The sequence below is a fragment of the Stylophora pistillata genome, chromosome 7 (assembly GCF_964205215.1).
Source record: "Stylophora pistillata chromosome 7, jaStyPist1.2, whole genome shotgun sequence".
NCBI lineage: Eukaryota > Metazoa > Cnidaria > Anthozoa > Scleractinia > Pocilloporidae > Stylophora > Stylophora pistillata.
In genome coordinates, this window is record NC_142525.1 from 6136314 (window position 1) to 6161182 (window position 24869).

A 24869-nucleotide genomic window follows, 5' to 3' on the forward strand; every position below is an offset into this window, starting at 1 on the left:
TGGCTGTAGCTAAGAAGTTAGTGGACTGGTACTGAGCTAAAGCTGTCTCGGACGTTGCCGAAGGTGAAAACTGTTTCCACATATCGCGAATGATCGCCGATCATCGCAGAATAACGGGATGCGTCGAGAAAATTAAAACGTTCCAGATTTATTGCCAACCAACTAAGACAATCAGGGATCTCTAGGTTTCGAGTTTTCTCTTGTCGTAAAAATATGGAACGTTCGCCAAACAATGAAGTAGCCAATAGTTTGGGAGTTTTCAGAAAAAAGAAAAGCACCCCTAAGTACTTTGGCCCTCTGTCACAGAAGTGCAGATTCTTACCACACGTTCGCGAGTGACAAAAGGTACAGAAAATTGTCAAATACTCGTAAAAAATTGTTCGTGGCCAATACAACGGAAAATTATGTAGAAGATGAAAATTGCCCCAGTGAGATGAAAAAGATAAACAACAAAAATGCCACATCTTTATTTTTTAAAACAAAGGTGAAACGGACACTGAGAGACGGAAAAAAAAAAGAAATCACAATCTCAGCGCTGATCTATCACGAGAACCACTTACATGTTAAAAAAGAAAAGATCAGGTTAAGACTTTTTTGAAGATCTCTGACAGAAGAACACAACTAAGACAAACAAAGAACCCATAGCAGAGTTGAACCGAGTGGGAACTGGGAGGGACATTTATGTCCCATCCGGGTCCTGCGTACCCCAGCTCTTTCCTCTGCGCCATCATCCATTTGTAAAGAGGCTCAAAGTATTCCGACAGAGCGCCAACATCTAGCGTTTCACTTCCGGTCAGTTTTTTGAGAGCTTCCGGCCAAGGTTTGCTTTTGCCCATCTTTAGCATATCCCTAAAGGTTGAAGGAAAGAGACGCCATTTAATACTAAACGTTGATATCTTCGTTCACGCGAGAGCTCTGAAATTCAGATTTGTGAAAAGCAATTCATTGCATAAATAGCGCTCTCTACTGCGAGGATCGTGCATCATACGTATCTAATACCGCAGTTCAAAAAAAATATATATGAACTTCATATATACATTGTAGCAATTCATTTGTTACCAATGAACGATGTTTTTATGAATTCTCGGAAAAAGATTTAATCCTGTCCGTTCGTGACGTGCTATTAAGTGCACGTGGCAGGTGCACCGCCATGACGTGACTCGCTTTGGGGTTTAGCTTCTCCCTCCTTCTTTTTCGGTGTTAACTCCTCCACCCCCAGATCTCATTAGTAATTCTCCTTACTGTCTGCCATACGATTCTTATGATTTAAGTTCAGAGAATTTTATGTGTGATCACCCAATAATCCCCAAATTGACACTTTTCCTTATCCTCACGACTTCTCCACTTGCCACTGAAAGGAGAAATTCTGTTTTTTCACTCATGGGAGTTAAAGAATTTCTTCGACAGCTTACAAAATATATCTACTTGGTTTTTTGGTGTCGTCTTATGCCCGGCAGTTCACATTTGCCGGATCTCTGATTAAAAGGACAGTTGGATAAAAGAAAATTAATTTAAAAAAATTAAATTTGGCATCTTGTATGTTTTCTAATAATGCGCGCCAAACACAAAATTTCCATTTGATTAAGATTCAGTCCGCGTTCATAGCTCTCGCACATCCAGGAAAAAAAAATTAGAAAAATAAGAAACGCATTCATAAGAAATAAATGACTTGAAACTTCTCAGTACAGTACACCAATAACTGAAGGAAAAAGCACATTAATAAAAGAAACACATCTTTTGTTGTCTCAATTTACCCGATCTTCTTTCCTGCTGCTTTAGACTGGTAGATGGAGCAGGTATGCAAAGGCCCCTTACGTCCGGCTGCCTTACAAGCGGCCTTGTGGAACTGGAATTGTAGCACGTAGCTCATAAAGTACCTGGGGAAATATAATAATAATGATAGAAAGAAGTAAAAATTGATTGGCGACACATTCATTGGAGAAATGTTCTACCAAATACAAAGTTTCTAGGCTAGCTCTCTTCTCGCCCGACTTTCAATTAGGAAATAAGCAGTTCAGAAAGGCATGCGACTACTGCTGCCGCATCCCACATCTTTATGAGTACCCTGTTCCGCAAGAAAAAGATGATTCAGGAATATAGTGACTAACTGACACTCAAAAATAATCAAATTAAATTGGGGCTATTTATTTATTTCATTGCAATTTCATTTTTGTGAGACTTTCGTTTGAAACAAAAAAGCATTCCGTGTTGTAGGATAATCCTGGCACCCCACCCCCCTCCTGATGGCCCCCTCCCATCCCCCGAACGTCGACTGTGAAAGGGATAAGAAAAAACTCCTTTCCCACTTCCAGCATTACCCACCTGATGTATGGTGTATTAGCAGGAATGTGATACTTGCATCCAGGATCAAAGGCTTTTTCTGTCCTTTCCACAGCAGGTTTTATTCCCTGGTACTTAGTCCTCAGTTCCCACCACGCGGCATTGTAATTCTCCTCAGTGATCTTACCACTGAAAACCTTCCATCTCCATTGGTCGATCAAGAATCCAAACGGCAGAAAAGCGACTTTGCGCAGAGCCATCTTCATCAAGGCGTTTATGTCAGATTATAGGAAATGAAGTCAACGAAATACTTTGTGAGACGACTAGACTTATGCTTAAATTCATACTGTACAGAGCTGTCAAACTATCTTTCGAGCAGGCCAATTAAAACCAAACAAGAGGTGGTAAGAAAAGAGAAAAGATCGTAAGAGTGGAGCTCGGGTAAACGATGTTAAAATTGCTGTAATGATAGAACGGAAATTCACTGTAATTCGATTTTGATTCGTGTGTGGTTCGTTAAAGCGAGGAGTTAAGAGTCGATTATTTCTTCCAAACAAGAATTGCCATCTCACCTGTATCATTGCTGACCTCCTCTAACAAACCGATGTTTTTCAAATGCTGTGGCGTATCAACGGACAAGGACATAGGGTCGCCAACGGCTTCATGGAAACCTGGGTTGGCCCCGGTGCGATAGACGATAGATTGGTTCCAGTACTGTAAGTAATACTGGATCTGCCCCAGCTCATGGGGCGTGGTTACCAAGTAATTATGCGTTACACCAGTACACTGCTTGACTCTGCAAATAAAAGAAAAGTTTTGAAATTGAAGTATGCTCCAGAAAATTCGCAACTTTACCTCCGCCACCATAGAAGTATGTACTACAAGACACTACCCACTGCGTTTTGCATGAAATTTAAATATTAATCTGACCGTTCGAAGATTGTTTTGAAATATCCTTAATAGCGATTGTGTAGGTCGCCATTGTGAGAATATCATGGTAACCTGGCCGTTTCAAGTGTCAAGAGGAAACCATTTCGAAGAGATGGGAAAAACAGAGTTAAAAAGTTGGTACGTCACTGCTACCCGGCCAGGTTGCTGAGCCAAATCGAAGATGGCGGCTTTACGCGGCTTCCGAAGTGAAATTTCCGGCGCATTTGAAGTCATCTTCATTATGCGAATCTTTGTAAACTTAATATGCAGTCCGGATCATAATTTCAAATCTACTTTATAATTGCGGGTACCAATATTAAACAATAGCATCGGAATCAAGTTGTGTTCACAACTCTTGGTGGTCCGAGTCCAATTTATTTCGCGAAATAACGTTTCAAAAAAAAAATTTCATTGAGAAGGTGGTCCATAAAAACTGTGACAGTACCCCCTTCCCCGTTTTCCTGAGTTTCTACTGACTGTAAATGTTTTCAGGCGAAAAATGTTTGCTCGCCTTAATTGAAAAGTTGTCTTTCATGAGATGTCACGTTGTTTAGAAGCGCCCGTCGCATGAAGCTACATGGGAGATTTCCGTGAGCATAAGAGTTCATTTAACTTAAAGGATTGAGTTCGATTCGTGTTAGTTCTCCAAGTATAAGCTAGACGCGTATAATGCTTTTCCTCTTATTGCGTGACGAGGGTACAAAAAACAAAATAAACAAGTTACGTAACTTCGGTAATCGCTTTCGTCGAAACTTTTACATCGTCTCTAAAAAAAGCAACAAATTTAAACCTTTTTCGTAGTCTGCATAGGGTAGCTGTGACGAAATTAATTCTCAAGGGAAAGTACGCAGTTCTAATAAAATAATTTGGATATATCAACAAAGTTAAAAAGGTAAATTGGCCACCGTAACGATTACAAAAGCTGACGTTTCGAGCGTTAGCCCTTCGTCGGAGCGGATAGAGGAATTGTGGGTTGTGTGTGCTTTTAAAGGCAGAAAATGGAGCTACGTTATTGGTGGGAACATGGCAACGAGAAAAACACGAATAAATTAGTGGAATAAAAAGCGTTCGTTGATCCATGTGGGATTTGGACTGCCGGTTTGAAAGATGAGCTTTTGTTCAAGAGTTTTACGGCTTTCCGTGCTATCTAAGTGTAAAGAAAGACCGCAGGGGATCGGAGGATTAAGGTTATGTCCAAATCAAATTTACCTGAGCCCCCCTATAAGGCTTTTTCATGTTGTTATGATCCCCCAACTTCATCATTGGCAGTCAAGTTTTAATAATCATGACTCTGTTAGCCACACCCTCCTGTACCCACTGAAAACCATGTCACCCCCCAAAAAACCAAATTTCCTCCAATTCCTTCCCCACCCCTCACAGGGCAATAAGTAATGACTGCTCCCTTACCATAGAGAGTAATTTAGCTCCTTCTACAGTAAATGTGTCTCCCGATGCACAGTCCACTCCAAATAAGGCACATATATCACCAGCACCGGCCTCTTGCACATCCTCCGAAGGAATAACAATAATGATGAAAAAAGTGGGCTACTAGAATATGTGTTCTATGTGCCTACGAACAGGCCCCAACATTATCAGCACTTAAGGCATTTTACCTCCAATGTTTTAATCTACCGGGAAAATGTGAGGCGTTGAGGAAGCGAGTACACGAGAAGTCTGAAAGGTATCCAGCGTTAATTATCATTAGTGCCAGACCCCAGGCGAACCTCTCCTAGACTCGTGTCAAATCTTCCCGGTAATAGCGATAACGAGGGAGGCAACTGTACCATTAACCAGGCCATTTTCCAGATGCAGAAATCCTCTGGTTAAAAAACGAGAGTAAGTGCTGAGATTTAGATACGAAAATTAGTTTGTTACTTTCAAGCTATTATGACGCCTTTTTTCTCAAGAAATAGTTTTCAATTAACCTCAATTTGAAAGTGAGGCTCTTTAAAGCTCGGAAATGGTCTTTCTCTCCTGAGATTGTTAGGTTAGGGGGGGAGGTGTAAGTGCACCATTGCCCAGATACTGCTAGCCTCCCGGTTAGCACAATTGGTTAGAGCGCTGGATTGTTGTGCGGGAGGTCGAGGTCGATGGTTCGATCCCCAGCCGGACCAACACTCAAGGTCTTAAAATAACTGAGGAGAATGCGCTACCTTTCTATAATATCAAGAAATGGATAGACATTCTAGTCTTCTCGGATAAGGACGAACAAACCGTTGGTCCCGTCTCCTGCATCTATTAAATAGTTAATTTGGTTAGGCAGGGAACGTTAAAGAACCCACTCACGAGATTACTGTGATGTGGGCTGACCTGTTTACTGGGAATGGGGGAATCTTCAAATAAGTTTCCTTTGATTGTTAGTAAACTGCTGATTCAGTCCGGCCAAAGTCCCCCGAAAAGTATCGTGATGCGCATTCGATCATATTCACATGTTACTTTGCGCAATATAAATATTAAATTACTATTATTACTATTATACTGACATTAATTCGGCGTGTTTATCGCCCTCTTTTCCTTGACTGCATCGTCAGGATTCAAAAACGACAAAAAAACAATTTTGTACCGTCTTTTCTTTTTGGTTACCTCCATTGTGTCTGAATGCATTCGGACGATCCTTGGCACCTTCAGACGCTTCCCTGTCCGAGTATTTACGATGTACGCCCCTCGTTTTAACATCCCTTGGTACACTCTGAGGTAAGTCAGCTGACCATACCTTCCGGCCTGCAAGATAATCAAACAGAAGAAAACACAACTAAACTTCAGTGAAATGGGCTAGAAAATTCAGTATACTTGACTTTCACTGCAGTAAATCTCAAAATCTCTCCGCATCTTAGAATTACAATGGTTTTGCTTTTTATCACTCTGTGATTGCTCCACTAAACTTGCGTCACCCTGTCAACCAATCAGGTGCAAGAGCACCAGAAATATCTAGGCGAGTGAGCGCTCAGTCTTTTCTCGATGAACTGATTATAGCTGCCATCTTTGTTTTTTTTTTCAGCAGGGGAAGGGTGGGGAGAGAGAGAAATTTCCACCAAGGGGGTGAGCGACGGTCATAATTAGGAGAGGAGAGGGGGTGGAGCAAAAGAAGTTTCCTCGCCCCCCTCCCTCCACCGTCCACTCTTCCTCTAAATCGACCATAACCGGTCGAATAAACAGTCGCGCGCTTGCATGGTTCACTCACTCTCATAACACGCTTGCACTGCAGGCTGTAAATTATTTATTCCAAAGAAGTTGTTTATACACAAAACTCTTTCATTATCATCTTACCTCAAGCTTGAAAGCCAGACCCACAAAAGGGTGAGAAGAATTCCTATCACTGCTCATCTCCACTTGCTCCCCAACACTAAAATAAAAAATCTACGTTTTAGAGTTTATTCTAGAAATGGACCACTTTCATAATTGGCTGCCGGATTAATATTCTTTTGTTTAAATTTAAATTAGCCCTTCTGGCCTCGTTCTCCAGTACAAAATTCAATTCAAAAGAATATACTATCTCAAGCGAGGCCAGAAGGGCTAATTTAAATTTAAACAAAAGAATATTAATCCGGCAGTCATTTATGAAAGTGGTCTCTAATGCCCGAATGTGGGGCAAATAGGCCCCCTTCAATAATTTTAGGGGGGGAGGGGGGTCATCACGCGAACACCCACCGCTAAAGCCCATCTATGACGTATCGCTAATATTTTCATCTACATTATTTTCTGGTTTCCTGATCCTGACATAAACCCATACTCCAAATTCCTTTGAATTTGCAGAGACGTGAAACAGACTTGTTGAGAAACAAGAAGCATTCCTTTCATAGGCACCTGGGTCTTGAAAAAAAAATCATTTCTTCTAAACGCAGCTGTCCAAAATTTTCTTAACAAGTTTTACGTCATCTCTACATCAACGTATACCTAAAAATGATATCTATATTGCAGCACATAATTTTAACCTCTTACTTTTCAGCATCCAAGGCAAAATTTGTCACCTCAAAAGGTTCAGGCAGGTAATCCACAACACCATCAAGGAGAGGCTGACGGATAGAAAATGCATTTTTACTACAAGAAGACCTGTAAGCGCGTCGAATATATACACCTTATTACATGGTTTAACATATAATACGCTCGGATATTTTACGAGTTGCGCAGTATTTTTCCTAGCCACAAAGGGGCGAGGAAAGATTAAAGCGATGGGCAAAATGTCCGCTGGTATCATTATATGTTAAACCATCGAATAAGGGATTTATTATTCCACTGTTGTTTCCTTTTCTAGCATTTGGCTCCTTGTTTGCGAAATACTTCCTACGGCCTTATCTGTGCCTAGTATCGATCGCCTGCGCGAAAAACGCAAACAACACGAACGAAACCATTAAAGTGTTATTTATGACCGACAAAAAAAAAGCTTTAAAGTTCGTTTCTCTGAAAGTCAAGACTAAAAAACGAAAGAGCCAAAATAAGAGTTTGGATCCTTCAAAGTGGCCAGTTTAACACGGTGGCATATTTTCTTCGTCCTCATGACTTTATTTGGCAAAATTAAATAATGGTGGAACAAGAATAAGCAGGAACATTTAGGGTCCTGCTTTTGTTTTGTGTGTTCTCTATGTGTGTTTTCTGTGTATTCCTTTCACCTTTGGTAGATGTAATTTGTTTACTTCACTTTTCATGAGTATCAACACTGTTGGGTCTCACCGAGTAACAATTTTTTTTTCCTTGCTAATCCCGGATTTACAAGGAGGGGCCCTTCTTGTGAAAAAATAAAGGAATGTCTCATCCTTTTTTAACCATTTATCTAGCACAGACTCACCTGGACCCCTTTGTTTTTTAGAGCAGATCCAACGAAAACTGGAGTAAAGCTTCTCTTTATGGTCGCTCGGCGAATGGCAGCCTAGGACAGTAAAAATTCATTCGGAAGTATCATCAAGCTAGATTCAGCTGAAGTTACAGGTACCTTAAGCAAGTACAGGTTGCCCTAAAAACAGACGAACCACTTTCAAAGCACTGTTAAAAATTTCAGTTTTAAAATTTCCAAACACTGCCTCTGCTCCATTTGGCACCGTTCTTTCCTTAACCATTGTAAGTTTTCAAAAGTTGGAAGGCAATCATTTAAAAGCAAGCAATGAAGTGAAAACAGAACCTGAAATTTTAAAGGTGTAGAGTTGTAAAAATTCTAACAATTAACTAGAACCAAGAGGTCATGTGTTAGCCCGGTTTCCATTCGCAAGTTATCTGCTCACACAGTACTAGTGCCCAGGAACAAAAATGGTTGTCACGGTACTGTTCGCACCCGATTCGCCTTTAATCTACCGCTTATAAGCGAATCTAATTATACCAAATTACCGCATACATGCTGATAAAGTAGGACCTATTTACCTACTGAGATTAGATTACCGAGAACAAAACAAAGGCCAAAACAAAGCAAAGGAAAATAAAACAAAGGAAATGATTTCAGAATGTTTTTCTGTTCTTCAGTAATCTTCACGCGTGGAATTTTATCCATGATCTCTTTTTACCAGATGTAAAAGCGATGAATTTTCCTCTTTCGCTTGAACCTTGCCACATGTCAAGTGCGACTGCGATACCGAAAACATTCTGAAATCATTTCCTTTGTTTTGTTTTCCTTTGTTTTGTTTTGGCCTTTGTTTTGTTCTCAGTAGGTAAATAGGTCCTACTTTATCAGCATGTATGCGGTAATTTGGTATAATTAGATTCGCTTATAAGCGGTAGATCAAGGGCGAATCGGGTGCTGTTCGGCATCTCACATCATTTAATGTTTTAATTAGAGTTTATAATAGCCTTATTCAACCACATTTTGATTATTGTAACGTAGTGTGGGGAAACTGTAACAAAGGCCTTTCTGAAAAACTGCAAAGGCTGCAAAATCGGGCAGCTCGCATCCTAATGTCAGCGAGCTATGATAGTAATGTAAAGTCTGTTTACGAGCCTAATGGCCCATTAGGCCAGTGCTTAACTCCGGTTTCTGTAGCATGAAACGACTAGGAGTATTTCTACTTCCCCCTGGATGGGATGCTAGCCCCAGCATTAAATTGCCAGTACCCATTTATACACCTGGGTGAAGAGAGGTACTCTTATAGTAAAGTGTCTTGCCTAAGAACACACTAGTAATTTGGATGATTTGTTACGGGCGCTAGGGTTGCGAAGACTCTACTATCAAAGATTGGGACAGAAATCTATCGTAATGTATAAAACATTACATGGTATGACACCTGATTATCTGAGATCAAGATTTGTATATCGTGACAGATGAAATGCTTATCGTTTAAGGAATACAGAAAACAAATAAGTTCTTCCACAACCTCGAACTGACTATCTCAAGAGAAGTTTTTTATACAGCGGAGCTCAATTGTGGAACAACCTACCTGTAGACCTAAGACAAGCGTCTTCGCTGACTGATTTCAAATCTAAATTAAGTCACCACAGTTTAAAGTAAGATCTTAATTCTAAGTAAATTTTAGACATGGCCTCCATGAAAAGCAGAATTTTCTTTATTTATTTCATTAATTTGAATTGTTATTATCAAATTATTATTGTAGTTAGATAGATAGATTTCTAGTATAGAATTAACTAAATCAAGTGATGGAAAAACCGTGTATAAATAAAGTTATCCTATCCTATCCTGTTAGGTAAACGTGTTAAAATGATGGGGGGGCGGGGGGCCTTCCATGGCACAGCTCCTGAACCACGATAGGTACTAGCGATAATTAGTGGCTTTTTCTTCCAGAAAAATGTTGCATGTGTAACAGCACTACTGGTTTTCAAAGAATTTATACAATTTCAACTTTGCATTTCAACATTTTCGCAAAAAATATCCTAAAACCAATCAAAATGCATGTATAACTCAGCTAATTATAAGAGAGAGGAAATCTGTCAAAATAAACAGCTTTATCCATCCATCCATACACCAGACATAATATTTTTTAATACCTACAATTAATTGTTCTTCTGTTGGTGGTATCTCCTCCAGAAACATCTCCCCAAGTGTGTCATCCACATCCGCCACAGTTTCTGATGAATACAAACCCCGGCATTTAAAAGACTGTAAAAACAGCATCATGCAGAATGCTACAAACTCTTTTTTTACTGCACTTTAGGTAGAAAACGGGGGCTGTAATGTTGCTATGGTAACCTAACACTACAGAAGTAACAAAGAGAACTTGTTGGAAAATGATTTGGCATGTTTTGATTAAATTTTAGAAGAAACAAAATGTATTGATCCATCAAAAAAATTTGTTACAAAATCATATAGAACCACCCTAGGCTCTCGTTTGTAGCTGAGGGCCTGGACATAAAGGACTATGAAAACCCACTAAAATCATTGGAGTTTTTTTTTTTTTTTTTTCAGTTCAGTGCTTTGACACTTTCACTTCCAAAATTCTCCTTGCTGTCTGCCATAGAATTCCTAGGAAAGACAATTGTTACCATTGGAGAATTTAGTATTGGATCAACTAATAATCTTCTCAGTGGTATTTCCATTATTCTTGCCACTTGTCTGCATGATATTTTTTTGAAGTTCGTAGGAAGAAATTCTGTCTAGGTCACTTATGGGAATTAAAGGGTAAACCATGTACTAAGTATTCTGGAATTGTGTTGGTTCCACTTCATCTGACCAGCCCAGATAATTTACCCTGTTCGCTTAAGCTCTCAATCCATCAAATTCAAAACTTGAAATAACCGGGACTTGATCACTGGCAATTTCCAACTCCAGATGCAATTTATTCAATTTCTTTTTGGGTTCTCATCGGCTCTCAGCAATATTTTCCTTTGTTCTTATAGGTCATAAAAAGTGCTCTTATTTGAAAAAAAAATCCTCAAGTTTAACCTATCAGCTCTTGTCTTCTTGTCGTACACTCATTAACCATGTCTTCAGGGATCACACCCTCTACCACTTTGGACCTGTTTGTTAATAATAATTATAATCAGCAATAGTTGTAAAACACTGTCAAAGACAATTACCATTTTTTGGATAAAGCTTTTTTTCTAGTAAGGGTAGATTTTAGCCTCAGTGTATTGTATCCCAATAATAACAGGAACAGGGTCATTGAATTTCTAGCTTTGTGATTTGCTAAACAGAGTCATGTATGAAAAAAAATTTAAAAAAAACATAAAATAAAACTTATGAGAATGAATAATCTTACCCATGATTTCCTTCAAAGTAATAAGCCTTCCAACGCACAAGATCAATGACTCCATTTACCTCTGATTCCAAACCAATCGGCAACTGAGTGAAGGCTGCAGTGTGTTGCAGCTTTGCTCTGTCATGAGTGAAATAATTTTTTTCACCTTTTAATAGGAAGTTTCTCTGATTAAAGACTTTGTGATAAAAAATTAGCAATTTACAAAATGGTTTTTCAAACTTCTCCCAAGTCATTTTCAAGTTGTAATGAAATATAAAAAATTATCAAATAAATTTGATAGTTAAAAAAACAGAAAAAAATGTAACAAGCATCTGAAAAAAGACTTTCCTCAAAAATGGTGGGTGATCATTTCCATTTTTGGCTTTGGTCTGGTCTCTTACAAATGTCAATGCCATCCAGGGTTTTGACACAGCTGTGGAAATTCTATTGCAGCCCAACAGTTTACTTGTTGAATGCTACACTCTTCAAGTCATTTTTTTTGCACTCACTTTGTCCAGTTTCTCTTTGTAAAATCCATAAAATTTTTGACCTCATTCCTTCTTTGTCACTAAGTTTTAACTTTAAATGGAAAAAAAATGTTTCCACATACTTTTCCCTCCATCATCCCTTCCCTAGACCTACCATTTTCATCTTAAGTATTTTATATTTTGAGGTACACAATCAGATAAGAAGTTTGTGAAGAACATTATGTAGTGTAATGTTCCCACCAAGTTGTGTTATCATTAATATGTGGATTCATATAAAGTAGAACATTATCAGTATTTTCAAAAAACCAAGATGCTATGCTTGTAACATGCCACTATTCAAACAAAAACAACCAAGAATCAAACAACAAACAGTTTGACCATGTTTACCTGATTTGACTTAAAACTCTGTTTGGATTTGCTCCCATTCTGAAAAAAAATGATAGAAAAAAAATATGCATTACTTTAATTTGTACTCAAATCATATCATTCAAAAAATACAAATTAAATTCCTTTTATCATGGAAAATTCTGAAAGGAATTTTAAGTGACAACAAACTTTTTGCATGCCAGATGTTTATAGTAGCTAAATTAAATTTGGTTCCTATTGTCCACTGCCTACGGATAATGTCGGGTTGGTCCAAACTAGGTTCAAATGCAAGATGTCAAGGAGGCAAAGTGCAGAGATTCTGACAGGTTAAGCTTTTAAATATAACAAATCTGCAGATCAGCAACCAGTGCATTTATTTCAAATTTAGGACAAGATGGAGGTGCTTCTTCAAAAGAGGATAACCCTTGTTTTTCATATTATGACCTAATAATTTATGATCTTCTCATGGAAGAAATTTGGGTGTTAACAATACAACTTTGTAACGATAATTGATCATACAAAACTATTTTTGATAATAGTACAGTGTACAATTATTTCAAACTGAAAATGAGTGCCATGAATGTTCAGGCTACTTTACAATTCCACAGTAAAAAAATTTCACAAACTGATCACTCATCTGTAAAAGACATTGAAGCAAAGGCACTTTTTTCCATTCAAAATCAAAATACTTTACTAATATTGGCTACATCACTCAGAATACTGACTGTGCTCAAAAAATTCTTTACAATTTAACAGCCACACATACTAAAGTTAATCTTACAAAATTGTTGCCCTACCTTAAAAACTAATTTTACTTGTTTAAGACGGAGAAAACTTAATTTGTGGGGAGGGACATTTGTAGAAATTTTTTGCATATAGGAATTTCAAGGACACTTCTGTAAGGGGCACTTAGTGGAGGCTCTACTTCAAAGATTTACAGAAAACCAAAATGTCCAATAAAAAATAGATTCCTCACCTGTCGAGTTTATTGATGAAGGCAATACAGGGTACATTATAACGCTTCATCTGACGATTAACTGTTAGTGTCTGACTCTGGTAGCAAAACAAACAAAATCATAAGCAATGTAAGAGCCACCAATTCTCTAGTCTCTGATAGCATCTACTATCTTTTCAATAATGATACTTGGTTAGATACAGAGTGGGAGATACAGAGCAGGCTGTAGAAAGACAGCAAGAGGCCTTACTCTTTACTTAGTCTAAGGATATAACAAAACTAACCTGCACCCCTCCAACAGCACATAACACCAGAATGGCACCATCAAGAACTCTCAAGGCTCTCTCCACTTCTACTGTAAAATCCACATGTCCTGATAAATGGAAAAAAAAATGTCAGCAAAGTTATCAAAATTCAATACTCTAACTTAACACTTCCGCATCATAACTACAGGTACATTTGTATGTGATGACAGTTCAAAACTTTATCCTTTCTCACCAAAGTAGGATTCTCTGTAACAAAGCTGCAACAAGTTCTGGATTAAAGCACCTTATGAAATGGACAGAGTACAGGACATGTACTGTGTGGGGAACTTGCAAACTGATGTAAACAAGTTCTGGAAAGCGCCTTAGGAAATGGATAGAGTACAGGACATGTACTATTATGGGGAACTTGCAAACTGATGTTAGGGTGTAAAGCATCAACAGACTCACCTGGTGTGTCAATGATGTTGATATTTGTATCTTTCCAGTTAACATATGTTGCTGCAGACTAAGATAAATATTTAGAGATATATGTATTCAGTTATATCAACAAGTACATGAAAATATAAAAATAATATCACTTCTATAAACAGATGTTAACAAAATAACAGAACTTGTGCTGTATCTAAAAAATATTATCTTCCCTACGCTTTGCAAACATTCCAATCACAAAAAATTTAAGATGCTGCAATGTTGCTACCACAATCATGTATATCATCTCCAAATTGTACATTCAAATGATTTTTGTTTCTAGAAGTCCTACAGCAAAAAAAACGACCTTGAATTCAACGTTCTTGCGAGTTGTAAAACGATTAAAAAGGATCTCTCCATAGCCAGGCTCCATATTCGACTGTGGTTCTGTGAAGATCAACTATTTGATGCCACAGTAATAAACATTATTTAGTCACCAATGAAAGTAATGCCTAAAAAAATTCAGGACTGTACAGGATTTGAACCCATAACCTTTGCAATACCGGTGCAGTGCTCTACCAAATGAGCTAACAACAAGCCAACTGGGAGCAGGTCATTTTGTTGGTTTCTAATAAACCCTTGAGTAATGAATGAATGACTGTGACTATATGAATATTATTATTTATTTACATATATTTGAACTGCAGATTAATAAATAACAATTACTTCTTAATATCTACCTGTATGGTTATTCCTCGCTGTCGTTCCAAATCCATGGAATCCATAGTGGCCCCTACATTGTCTTTACCTCGCACCTGGTTAGAAAATGAGGATCAATACCAACAACAAAATCCGATCCATTTAATACATCAACATTATCTTTCTTGAGCAAAGAAACTGTTTCTCTTCAATAAATCATTAGAAACCTGAGATATACTGCATTACAGTTCATCAACTACAGTAAGATTCTGTATCTTGTATTTTCTCATTTGCTTGTCATAATAATGTAGTCTGGTCGTTCTGGTGAGAGTTGAGCCCTGGAAAGGATTGTTGTTGGTAGCAATGACTCTAGCCTGCAGTGCCGGCATATTTTGGGCGCACGAGTGCACATTTTCGTATTAGGCCGCCATCTTAGATTTGGTAACTGTGGAGGATTGGGGCGAGGAAATATTTGCCGAGGGAGTAGGTGTCAAGTGGAAAAATGGGCAACGGGGGAGAGGGAGGGAAAGGAAAAAATACTTTTAAGATGGCGGCCTAATACGAAAATGTGCACTCGTGCGCCCAAAATACGCCGGCACTGCAGGCTACAATGACTCATGTTTTGAAAACATCAGCAGAAGCCATAATCGTTTGACTCTGGTGATGACTTCCACAAAGGTTGTCTGTTGGAAACATGGAGATGCCCCACACCAGAGCAATTTTGTAATCTTTTGAAACCAGATACTTGTTTTGTCTGTACAGTTATTACTTGATTGATGGACACATGACGTTGACTACAATGATTGCATGTGCATTAGACTTTGATCAGTCCTTTTTCAAAGAGAAGACAAAGACAAGGTTGTGTTTACAAAGTTAGTAGGTTTACGATACCAGGTAAATTTTGTTATATATTAGGACGATTCAATTAAAAGAATCAATCGCAAATTCAACAAGACTTGAAGTTTTACAACACAGGGATGCAGCTAAAGTTTTTAATAGGCCGAAATCTAGGAATGATAGGCCTTTGGCATGCGGTACCTGGGGGGTCCAGGGGCATGTCCGCCGGGAAATTTTGAAAATGCGTACTCGCAGAGATGCATTTCCTTGATTTTGGGGGCAAAATCAAGGGCATTCATTATTTCCCATACATGAACTACAAATGCCGCTGGCCATTGGGCCTGCAAAATAGACGATGTGATGCGAATGATGCGATTATCACACTGAATGAAGTGTTTACAATCCTTTCAGTTCAGGTAAGACAGCAATAAAGGTGTAAAAAAAACGAAATAAATAGATAACAATCTTCTGACAACATTTAAAATCAGTTTGGAGAAAGAAGTAGTACTTTACAACCGAAAAAATCGCATTCACGGCTGGGTAATTTTCTCGGCTTCCGGCTATTATCTACATCCCTGCAACATTGTCCAATTTTTTTGTCACTGCATCTAACAACAGGTCCTCCTCTATAATAATTTGGATATATCAACTAAGTTGAAATGGTAAATTGGCCACTGTAACGATTACAAAAGCTGACGTTTCAAGCGTTAGCCCTTCGTCGGAGCGAATAGAGGAATTGTGGGTTGTGTGTGCTTTTAAAGGCAGAAAATGGAGCTACGTTATTCGTAGGAACATAGCAACGAGAAAAACAAGAATAAATTAGAGGAATGAAAAGCATTCGTTGATCCCTGTGGGATTTAGACTGCCAGTTTGAAAGATGAGGTTTTGTTCAAGGTCCTTCTCCAGACTCATCTAACCCCAAAAATCAGATAGAATGATCATATATCATACATGTAACTACAACTCATAACACTTTTGCTACTAAGAAAATACAGGTGTCTGACTGCACCGTCTGAGTCAAAAATAATTTTGACCAATGTGATGACAAAATATTGTTGGTGATAAGAGGACAGAGCACGTTACTCCTTATTGATTTGTTAAATTATGTTCAAGCAAACCAATTTTCTCAATTTATTCTCACCTCATGCATTTGACTGATTCTTCCAGTGTAAAACAACAGTCTTTCTGTCAGTGTGGTTTTTCCAGAGTCAATATGGGCAGAGATACCAATATTTCTAATTTTTGACACATCCTTCAATCAAAATAAAGGAGAGATTGCTGTTTTTAATGCACGCAGCCAAGGCCACCAATGTTGAAAAAGCACCCATCCAGAAATAAATAATTCCACAAGGGGCCTGCATGTATAAAAGTAATGAACACTGCAGAAAAATCAAGGCTTTCCCTAGGTAACCAAGGTTCTTGCTAAAGATTTTCATAGGAGGTAAAAAATAAGAAATAGTAGGTAACTTTGTTACCTTCCCCCATGCTGGGGTGTGTGGGTCGCACAGGCCTCCATTAGGGTCTAGGGGTAGGTTTTCCATGTGTGGATGCCATGTTGCCAACTGCGACATTGCTCCAAAAATGCTGGGCTTTTTCACTTAACCGTGAGAAGAATGGAATGGAAAACATGGTGGAGGCCATTTCATGAGGTGACTGCGAGGGATGAATTTGGTCAAAAAAGCAGGATTTCTTTAACATAATTATGGTGTATTTTCAAACCAGTAACATGTGATAGATATCTTCACAACATTGGTTGGAAGGAGGAAATAAATATTTTTCCAAAAAAAATTAAAAAAAAAAATCATTGGATAGCTTCAGTAAACATTTCAGTCCCAGCTCTCAGTGAAATAGCTGGTAACATTTACTTGAACAGCTGGTAAAAATAACCAGTTACCAGCTCTCAACATGAACCCTGAGTAACATAGTAGCAGAAAATACAGAGGTAAACTCAGAAAAACCACCAGGATTTCTTCAAAGGCAGGAGGGAGTCACACTGCGTCAAACAGAGGGCACACAACAAAATGTTATGTTGACTGTGACCCTGTGTTTTACTCTGTGTGACAAAAAGAGGCTTACAGAGGTGGGGTGGGGGAGTTCACAGCCACCCAGAGACCTCCCCCCCAGCTACATTCTCAAAAGTATCGGGATAATATCACTATTCACGTGGGAATAAAAGACAAGGTAGAAGAGGTGGACAAAAATTAACATCGGTGGACATTTAATTTAGTTAAAAACTGTTTACATTCTCCGAGGAGGTTGTGTACCTCAAATAATATTAAAGTTATGGGCACTTACCGTTACTCCAGACGCGAAAAAACGAACCTTAACCTACAAAAAAATAAGAATCTGTTTGTAAGATTCAAGATAAATTAAGAACGAAAGATAAGTACAACAAGGTCAAATCAAGTACTGCAGTACAAATAAATGCAGCTTTTACTCCCTTAGATATTGTATCGAACTCGATCTGGAATTAGTCTTTCCTTATAGATATCAAAATACAAGAATGACAATTCAAAATGATATTATTCCTTTGATTTCTGATTCTATCGTTACTTCGATCCCAAAACTTCCAAAACCTCTCATGTAAAACAAATCGTATTGTTCGAGAAAGACGTGCGATTATGTAATTAAGCTTTTCACTTCTTCGCGATTGAGAATTCTCGTTTCGTTAAAATTCATTAAAACTAATATAACGGTTCGAACACCAAGGTTAAAAATCTTACATTACGAAAAAGAAGGTGAATTCCAGATCGCTGCATCAACAGTGTCGTTAAACCCATTTCTCGAGCTAAAGCATTACAGTCCGTATGTTTCAGGGAATTCTTCTAAGCAGCTTTCACCAGGCGCACGTGAACCAGTGAGCGCATGATCAGACAATACCTACTGCTGCTGACCAGTTTCGTGGAAAAATGAGTAAGCAATCTCCAAAGACAGTATGTTCTACTGCAGTGGCTTGGTTGCTAAGGGATCGGTCATTATTTATTCCCTGAGGGGTGGGGTGGGGTAGAGTAATTGGGGAGATGAGAAGATTTTGATTGTTCCAGAATTAAATTTGTCTGTGCCCCATGGAAAAATGTACTCGAACGAAAACTTACAAATAACTTACTATAAAGACATATATTTACCTTACAGTGGATAACTTTACAGGCATTTAAAAAAAAGACAGGACACTGCTTCTTATAGAGTAGACATAAACATTGATCCACAGGACTACATTTCTACACAAACCCCATGAAATAACTCGACATAATTTACGTAACATTACGCAACGATATAAACATGAACCGCAGGTACACATCGCCGCCCGGGTGACAACTAATGAAACGTACAAACACGTTAACTAACAAATTAACATGTAAAAATAATACACAAGAAACAACAAGTGTGAGAGTAAAGTGTCATGTCTTGCACAAAAATACAAACATATTGACACGGCTAGGTTTAGAACCCAGACCTCTATACCCGGGGTCTAGTGTACTAACCATCAGGCTACTGAGACTCACTCTTTGTTTTTCTCAGCTCTGTAATATTCATAAGTTCCTCTTTTCCCCACGCCCCCCCCCCTCCCCGTTGTCATTGGCATTAAATCGGCATTAATTCATCTATAGTCCCCCGATATCTCCTTTCATAATTCCTTTGTTAGAAGACGCAGAGAGGTGACAAGACATTGTTTCTCTTCGTTAGCAATTCGAAGCTCTCCTCCATATTACCGGTTTTGAAATTTTGCAAACTAAAGATCTTCCTGACTAATTAATTTCACTTCCTATTGTTGTCAGCGATTGTTTGGCCATGAAGCTGACTGTTTCAGGTAAAATAATCCATTCGCTTTTGCAAGATGGTTAACCATTGAAGAGGCTGTCTCTCTTATTTCCACCCGGTCAATTTCGCGCCAAAAATAATTTTGACTGAAACTCTAGCTGTCACCTGAAAGACTTAACTTAGGACAGAGCCAATTAAAACTAGATTTGATTTGATTCGAAATAGATTTCTGACTGCATTAGGGGCCCTAATTATTTCCCAATCCGTAGGGTCCGTTGCAACGTCTCAAAAATTGAATAACAGGCATCCTTTGTAACATTGTAAGACATCTGATTCACGTAGTTAAGCCACGAAATTTGAATAAGATTACTTAAAAACCTATGTAGTTTGGCAAGAAAGTTAGAATTTCCCCCTCGATACATTTGAAAGGGCGAATTTGAACATATTTTGATCCCTATAAATCGTTATCGGCCGATGGCCGTAAATAACCTTGATTTGGACGTGAAGTTTTGGGATTTGGGACCTGATTGACAATTCTATTCGACACAGCTGTTAAGTTTAGACCTTTATAGGTAAACATATGCAAAACCCCTGTTCGTTTTCGACTTTTCAAAAGTTATGAGCGTTTTAATCAGCACATGTACGAGTATTTTCAATGGGTAATGCGGACCTCTCTGAAAGCAGCATCCCTGGTAACTTCAAATTCTAACTAATTGACAGGGAAATGTGTATCAGCTGGAGGGGAGAATTAACGATCAGATCTTGGGAGTTACAGGGTTAAGAGACAAGAGGAACGATACATGAGCAGGGTGGAAGGGAGGGGTGAGGTGGTCTCAACGTGTCCGTTGGAGAAATTAACTATGGGTTTTATTTGTATTTGCATGTGTCAGGTGCTAAGTCACTGGAAACGAACAAAAAGCCAGGCGCGTAAAAAAGGGAAAAAAAAAAAAAAACAGCGGGAAACAGTGGCTTTCATTTATTGTCAGGGATATGGGGATATGTAGTTTAAATACAATGCTGGGCGTCTGATTTTCTTAAAAACAAGTCACTACTCACAAAAACAACAACTCCCCAAAAACACTCCGTCAAACAACGGTGTATACAAAACAAAAACAAACTTTTAAAAGCCTAAGATCTTGTCTTGTGTACTAAATTGGCTAAGTTCACCCACTGAAAAGATATACTCGTAATCTAACAACAACAAACATATGAAATATATGTATGAACTGCGGTTATGAAACGTATATGTGCACGATCCTTCGCAGTAAAGCACTATTTGAGAAATAGTGAAAATCAGACCTGAAAAAAATTTCAGGCCTGTACGGGATTCGAACCACTGACCTCTGCGATACTAGTGCAGCGCTCTACCAATTGAGCTAACAAGCCAACTGGGAGCAGGCCATCAAATTAATTCGACATAAACCCGTAGATGATAAATTAAACAACAACAAACATATGAAATATATGTATGAACTGCGGTTATGAAACGTATATGTGCACGATCCTTTGCAGTAAAGCACTATTTGAGCAATAGTGAAAATCAGACCTGAAAAAAATACTCGTAATCTATCGTCCACAGTAAGTTCGGAATCGAGCAAGTACAAAATTTACATTGTAAATACATGTCAGAAGCTTTGACGTTAGACGCTCTTCTCAGCTCGTAATGGCCTTACCTCAATTTAATCCCAATCGCCTGTTTGATATTGCAAGAAGTGATTAACCCGTAGCTTCTCCCCGTTATATTCATACATTATCCAGCAGACTGGTAATAAGAGTTTAATACCTGGTAGTGCGCATCTAACATCAAATTCTCGTAACTAATTAGCAAGGAAATGCGTAAAACCTAGAGGAGAGAATTTACAATCAGATCTTAAGAGTAAAAAGGTTGAGGTAATTAAACCAACAAACTTAAAGAATGTGCTTAGGAACTAGCCCCGTCTATTTGTCATCTTTTGAATTTATCTCTCGTAACTGGTGAACTCCCTGTTGAATGGAAAAACCCTTTAGATACAATGAAATATATGAAGTTCATATATTTTGAACTGCGGTATTAGATACGTATGATGCACGATCCTCGCAGTAGATAGCGCTATTTAAGCAGTAGCGAGAATCAGACTGTTTTAAATTCCATGAGAGCAAGAATTTACTTATTTTTATGAAAATTCGTACTAACAGGACGATTGCAAAACGTTTTAACAAAGCAGTGACTGTTGTCTTCCTAATAACTGTAAACAAGGCTCTAGTTAGATGCCTGCGCTGTTACTCTTCGAGCTCAATTTTTGGTAGATTATCAAAGCAGCTCAAACTATCTCAAATTGATTCCACACACGGAAAAAAAAAAAAAAAAAACCAACGAAACAAATCCCTGCAAACTTGACTAAGTTGAAAGAAAATAGAAGATTAACCAGATCCAAGAACATTCCACAAGTCTCCTATATCCAGCCAGTCAATCGAAAGAGTTTGGTTCTCTGTACATCAACGCTTAAATTAATTGTTTATAACATGTTGTTTGGCTCCAGTGAGCGATTATTCCCAAATTTCGCAATAGAGAAGAGAAACGAAAACAGTTCCGCCCAAAAGGCGAAGGTAAAGAAGTGTCAAAATAGCACTTACCTTTCTCAAATTAAGTCGTTCCGTACTGATGCGGAACTCGTAAACCACTGAGTTCTACAACTTTAGGAAGCTCATGTTCTGATAAAACAAATCTTAACTCGACAATTTACAATTTGACTGACACAGTGATTAATTAGTCTTGCTGATAGTTAGACGAAAGTCCTACTGCAAGTTGCTTCCTTCCTCAGAGATGAAACCGAAGGCTTGATGAAGAAGTTAGTAATACTCCAAGAAACCCGCTTAGTTTCCGCGTAGTGATCGAGAGAAAGAAACAAAGCATTGCATCTCCAGCTTATTTTAAGTGGCACGCTATCATGCGAGGAACTCACGCGGACCAAATCTCTGACTCTATCAGTGTGCGTGACACTTGAATAATAATCATATAAATCGACTTCAAACAAGACTGGCTCTGTAAATCTTAGAGTGGTATGATGCATAAATTCTTGTGAGCGTTTGTCGTGAAACTTGTACTGTCCAATAATTGTACCTCGGAGATAAGTGGAGATCCCAGCACGGTGCATTGGAAGGACGTGGCTGTGATAAAAAAAAAATAACAAAACAAAATAAAAAAACTTAAATGCTTTCGCGTGCACCGCGGTGACAATGTTGGTGACAGTAGATCTTCGTGTCAAATTAGTCTGTAACTGTGAGTTATCAAAGTTTCAAATATGATCAGCAAGAAAAAGACTGAAAACAATTTATGATAACAGAAATGCATTCTACCCAATCCTCTGTCACGTGACGTGATTAAAGGCAAATATTAAGGGTTTTCACGCATGGCAGAGATTCACGTGCGCACATGTCAGACCTGGAGGATAACATGGATTTAAGGTACACTGATCAAGTTGTTTGTGGACAATTCAACCACGACAATGAAAAAAGAGGGCAATTTTAAAGAAATTTGCTTTTATCAACTGATTTAATAATGCAAATTGGCCACTGTTAAGAGTTTCCAAACATGACCTTTCGGGCGCGGGAACGTAAAATTAAGATTGAATAATATGTCATGAAGGAAGCGCTGTCTCGAGCGTTTCACTTTAAGCTTTTACATAATCTCTCTTTCCTCTCTTCGCTGACGAAGTTGTGATTGCAGTTACACCATAATACAGGTGACCACATGATTTAATTAGAGGCTGATTTTGCTGGATAAGTTGCTCATCTTGTTTAGGCGATTTCATTTTAAACTCTTCTACCACAGTGGGCGGTTAAGGTTATTTCTCTGACGTATTCTCTTTGGAAATGAACGGAAATACTCCTGCAAAATCTAGTGGATGGTGAATCTCCTAAACGACTGCACAGAACCCATCACTGAAACAAACCGTTCTTTTACTTTTCTTTGTATTTTGGGCTAGACTGCAGAATACCCGACCACTCATTTACATGTCATTAAATAAGAATAGCGTCTATTGTGTTATGCCTCGTTCTTCAAAGCCTCCCGACACGTGAAAATGAGGTGAACAGGTAGTTTGTAGTTGATCCGTGTTTCAGTTGCACAGACGCTTGAACAGGCAAGCGTTACCTGACAGAAATACCCCCTCTCTCCCACCACACGCCGCCAGAAAAGAAAATAATATAACCTCGGGCCGATATTCTCCCAGTACAGCCCTCGCGCTTGGTTAATAAGATATATGTATATAAGATATATAATAAATGTTAATAAGATATATGTATTTTGTCTTATCTTAAGCCTCTCACATAAATACTGACAACAGTCATTGCTCGCCATCACATTTTGCCCCTCTTTCTTGTTTCATTCAGTTTTGAAGAATTTCTCTTTTTTCCTAATCACTGACGGCTTTTCCTAAAATACTGACCTGAGGGTTTAATGTCCCATGGAAAAACAAGAAAGGAAAAGAACGTACCGACAAGAAAAGAAAACATGGAAAGGATCAATCGGGAATGAATTGAAAGTGAGAATAATTACATTAGGCCACTCTTACGCCATTATTTACAGTCACATCAGTCAACCTGGTTCCCAGGGCCTTTCCCTTAGTTGGGGGTGAATGAATGAATGAATGAAAGCCTCTATTTAAAGAGGGTGGCACTGAATAGCCAAAGGCTATTGAGTGCCACCTCAAAATAACTTGTGGCTCTCACAGATTACTTGTGAATAACTTGTGGCCCTCACAAATTACTCGTGAATAACTTGTGGCCCTCACAGATAACTTGTAAATAACTTGTGGCCCTCACAGATTACACAACTGTATAATCAAATAAATATGTAAGCTAAAATATGTAAACATTTAAAATAAGCATTTAAAATAAGACAAGATTAAATTAAGAAGATATTATTAAATAGTAAAATGATGCAAACATTGTTGTTCCTTAAAAATCTTGGCAAACATATTCCTTTTAAAACATGTTATAGAATCTAGTTTCCTAATTTCAATAGGTATACTATTCCACAGTCTTGTAGCCGAAACAGCGAAAGAGCGTCCTCTCTCTGATTCTCTTTTGTATTTAGGACAAACAGCATTAATGCTTGAATATCTAGTGTTGCGGGAGTGCCGCTTATTATTCAAAATTAGGTGTTCGTTAAGATAATTCGGCAAACGATAAATTGGCTTGGTTCACGCAATAAAAAATGTAATCCCGCAACCTATCTTTGCAATAATTGGCTCAGCTCAAGAATGGCTCAAGAATGAGTTCGAAATCGAGTAAGTGCAAGAAAACAAGCCTTTTTTCAGAAAATGCCATAAGTGATTAACATGTAACTTCTCCCTATGATATCCATATATTATCTAGCAAACAGGTAATGAGAATTTAACACTTAGTACTATAAATCTAACACCAAATTCTCGTAACTAATTAACTAGGAAATGTGTATCAACTAGAGGGGAGAATTTACAATCAGATTTTGAGAGTAAAAAGGTTCAGGCAATTAAACCCACAAGCCAAAGGTATAGGAAGCAATATATTTCCAGCGAGCAACCTATCAACAAATTCTTTATTCAATGCGATTCTATTTACAACAATCGTTTTATTTTACTCACATTGAGCTATGACAGTTCAAGTACTTTGTAACTCTCGTTGACCCAGAAAAAAAGATCTACAAAAGTTACTTTGAGTACCTATAATAATAAACTATCAAGTCCACAAAAACTATTAACGTTTTCAGGCTTCAAGCTGCTTTCACGACAGAAAGTTCTACTATGAT

The 24869-nt window shown here is 38.2% G+C and overlaps 3 protein-coding genes across 7 annotated transcripts in view; all 3 read right to left on the reverse strand.

The window, feature by feature from the left end:
• The window catches only part of LOC148726361 (uncharacterized), a 357363-nt gene that overhangs the window by 83948 nt on the left and 248546 nt on the right, over window positions 1-24869 (reverse strand). The window lies entirely within an intron of this gene.
• On the reverse strand, window positions 453-2993 carry LOC148726365 (angiotensin-converting enzyme-like). Its single transcript, XM_088728493.1, has 4 exons — window positions 2853-2993; window positions 2323-2540; window positions 1755-1877; window positions 453-849 (listed from the first exon to the last, which is right to left on the reverse strand). Exons 1-4 carry the CDS (start codon window positions 2859-2861, stop codon window positions 579-581), a joined length of 621 nt encoding a protein of 206 aa, XP_088584619.1. The 5' UTR covers window positions 2862-2993; the 3' UTR covers window positions 453-578.
• LOC148726366 (elongation factor G, mitochondrial-like) lies at window positions 2937-18192 on the reverse strand. 5 transcript variants are annotated; one of them, XM_088728489.1, is made up of 17 exons: window positions 18064-18192; window positions 17636-17668; window positions 16482-16592; window positions 14545-14619; window positions 13844-13901; window positions 13415-13503; window positions 13152-13228; window positions 12197-12235; window positions 11343-11459; window positions 11027-11100; window positions 10136-10212; window positions 7994-8074; window positions 7150-7223; window positions 6478-6553; window positions 5794-5931; window positions 4618-4719; window positions 2937-3076 (listed from the first exon to the last, which is right to left on the reverse strand). In XM_088728489.1, exons 1-17 carry the CDS (start codon window positions 18118-18120, stop codon window positions 3047-3049), a joined length of 1308 nt encoding a protein of 435 aa, XP_088584615.1. In that variant the 5' UTR covers window positions 18121-18192; the 3' UTR covers window positions 2937-3046. The 5 variants fall into 5 exon arrangements, with proteins under 5 accessions (XP_088584615.1, XP_088584614.1, XP_088584617.1 ...); XM_088728488.1 differs by lacking the exons at window positions 17636-17668; window positions 18064-18192 and adding an exon at window positions 16816-16987; XM_088728491.1 differs by lacking the exons at window positions 11343-11459; window positions 17636-17668; window positions 18064-18192 and adding an exon at window positions 16816-16989.

What these genes read in the sequence shown, in the direction of transcription:
- LOC148726365 (XM_088728493.1), bottom strand. An exon ending in GCTAATACACCATACATCAG is followed by an intron (nt 1,878 to 2,322) that starts GTGGGTAATGCT and finishes ATATTTCCCCAG; the next exon opens with GTACTTTATGAGCTACGTGC. An exon ending in GCAGCAGGAAAGAAGATCGG is followed by an intron (nt 850 to 1,754) that starts GTAAATTGAGAC and finishes TTCAACCTTTAG; the next exon opens with GGATATGCTAAAGATGGGCA.
- LOC148726366 (XM_088728488.1), bottom strand. Translation starts at nt 16,911, where the DNA reads ATGTCGCAGTTGGCAACATGGCATCCACACATGGAAAACCTACCCCTA. An exon ending in GAATCAGTCAAATGCATGAG is followed by an intron (nt 14,620 to 16,481) that starts GTGAGAATAAAT and finishes TTTTCTAACCAG; the next exon opens with GTGCGAGGTAAAGACAATGT. An exon ending in TTCATCAATAAACTCGACAG is followed by an intron (nt 12,236 to 13,151) that starts GTGAGGAATCTA and finishes ATTTTTTTTCAG; the next exon opens with AATGGGAGCAAATCCAAACA.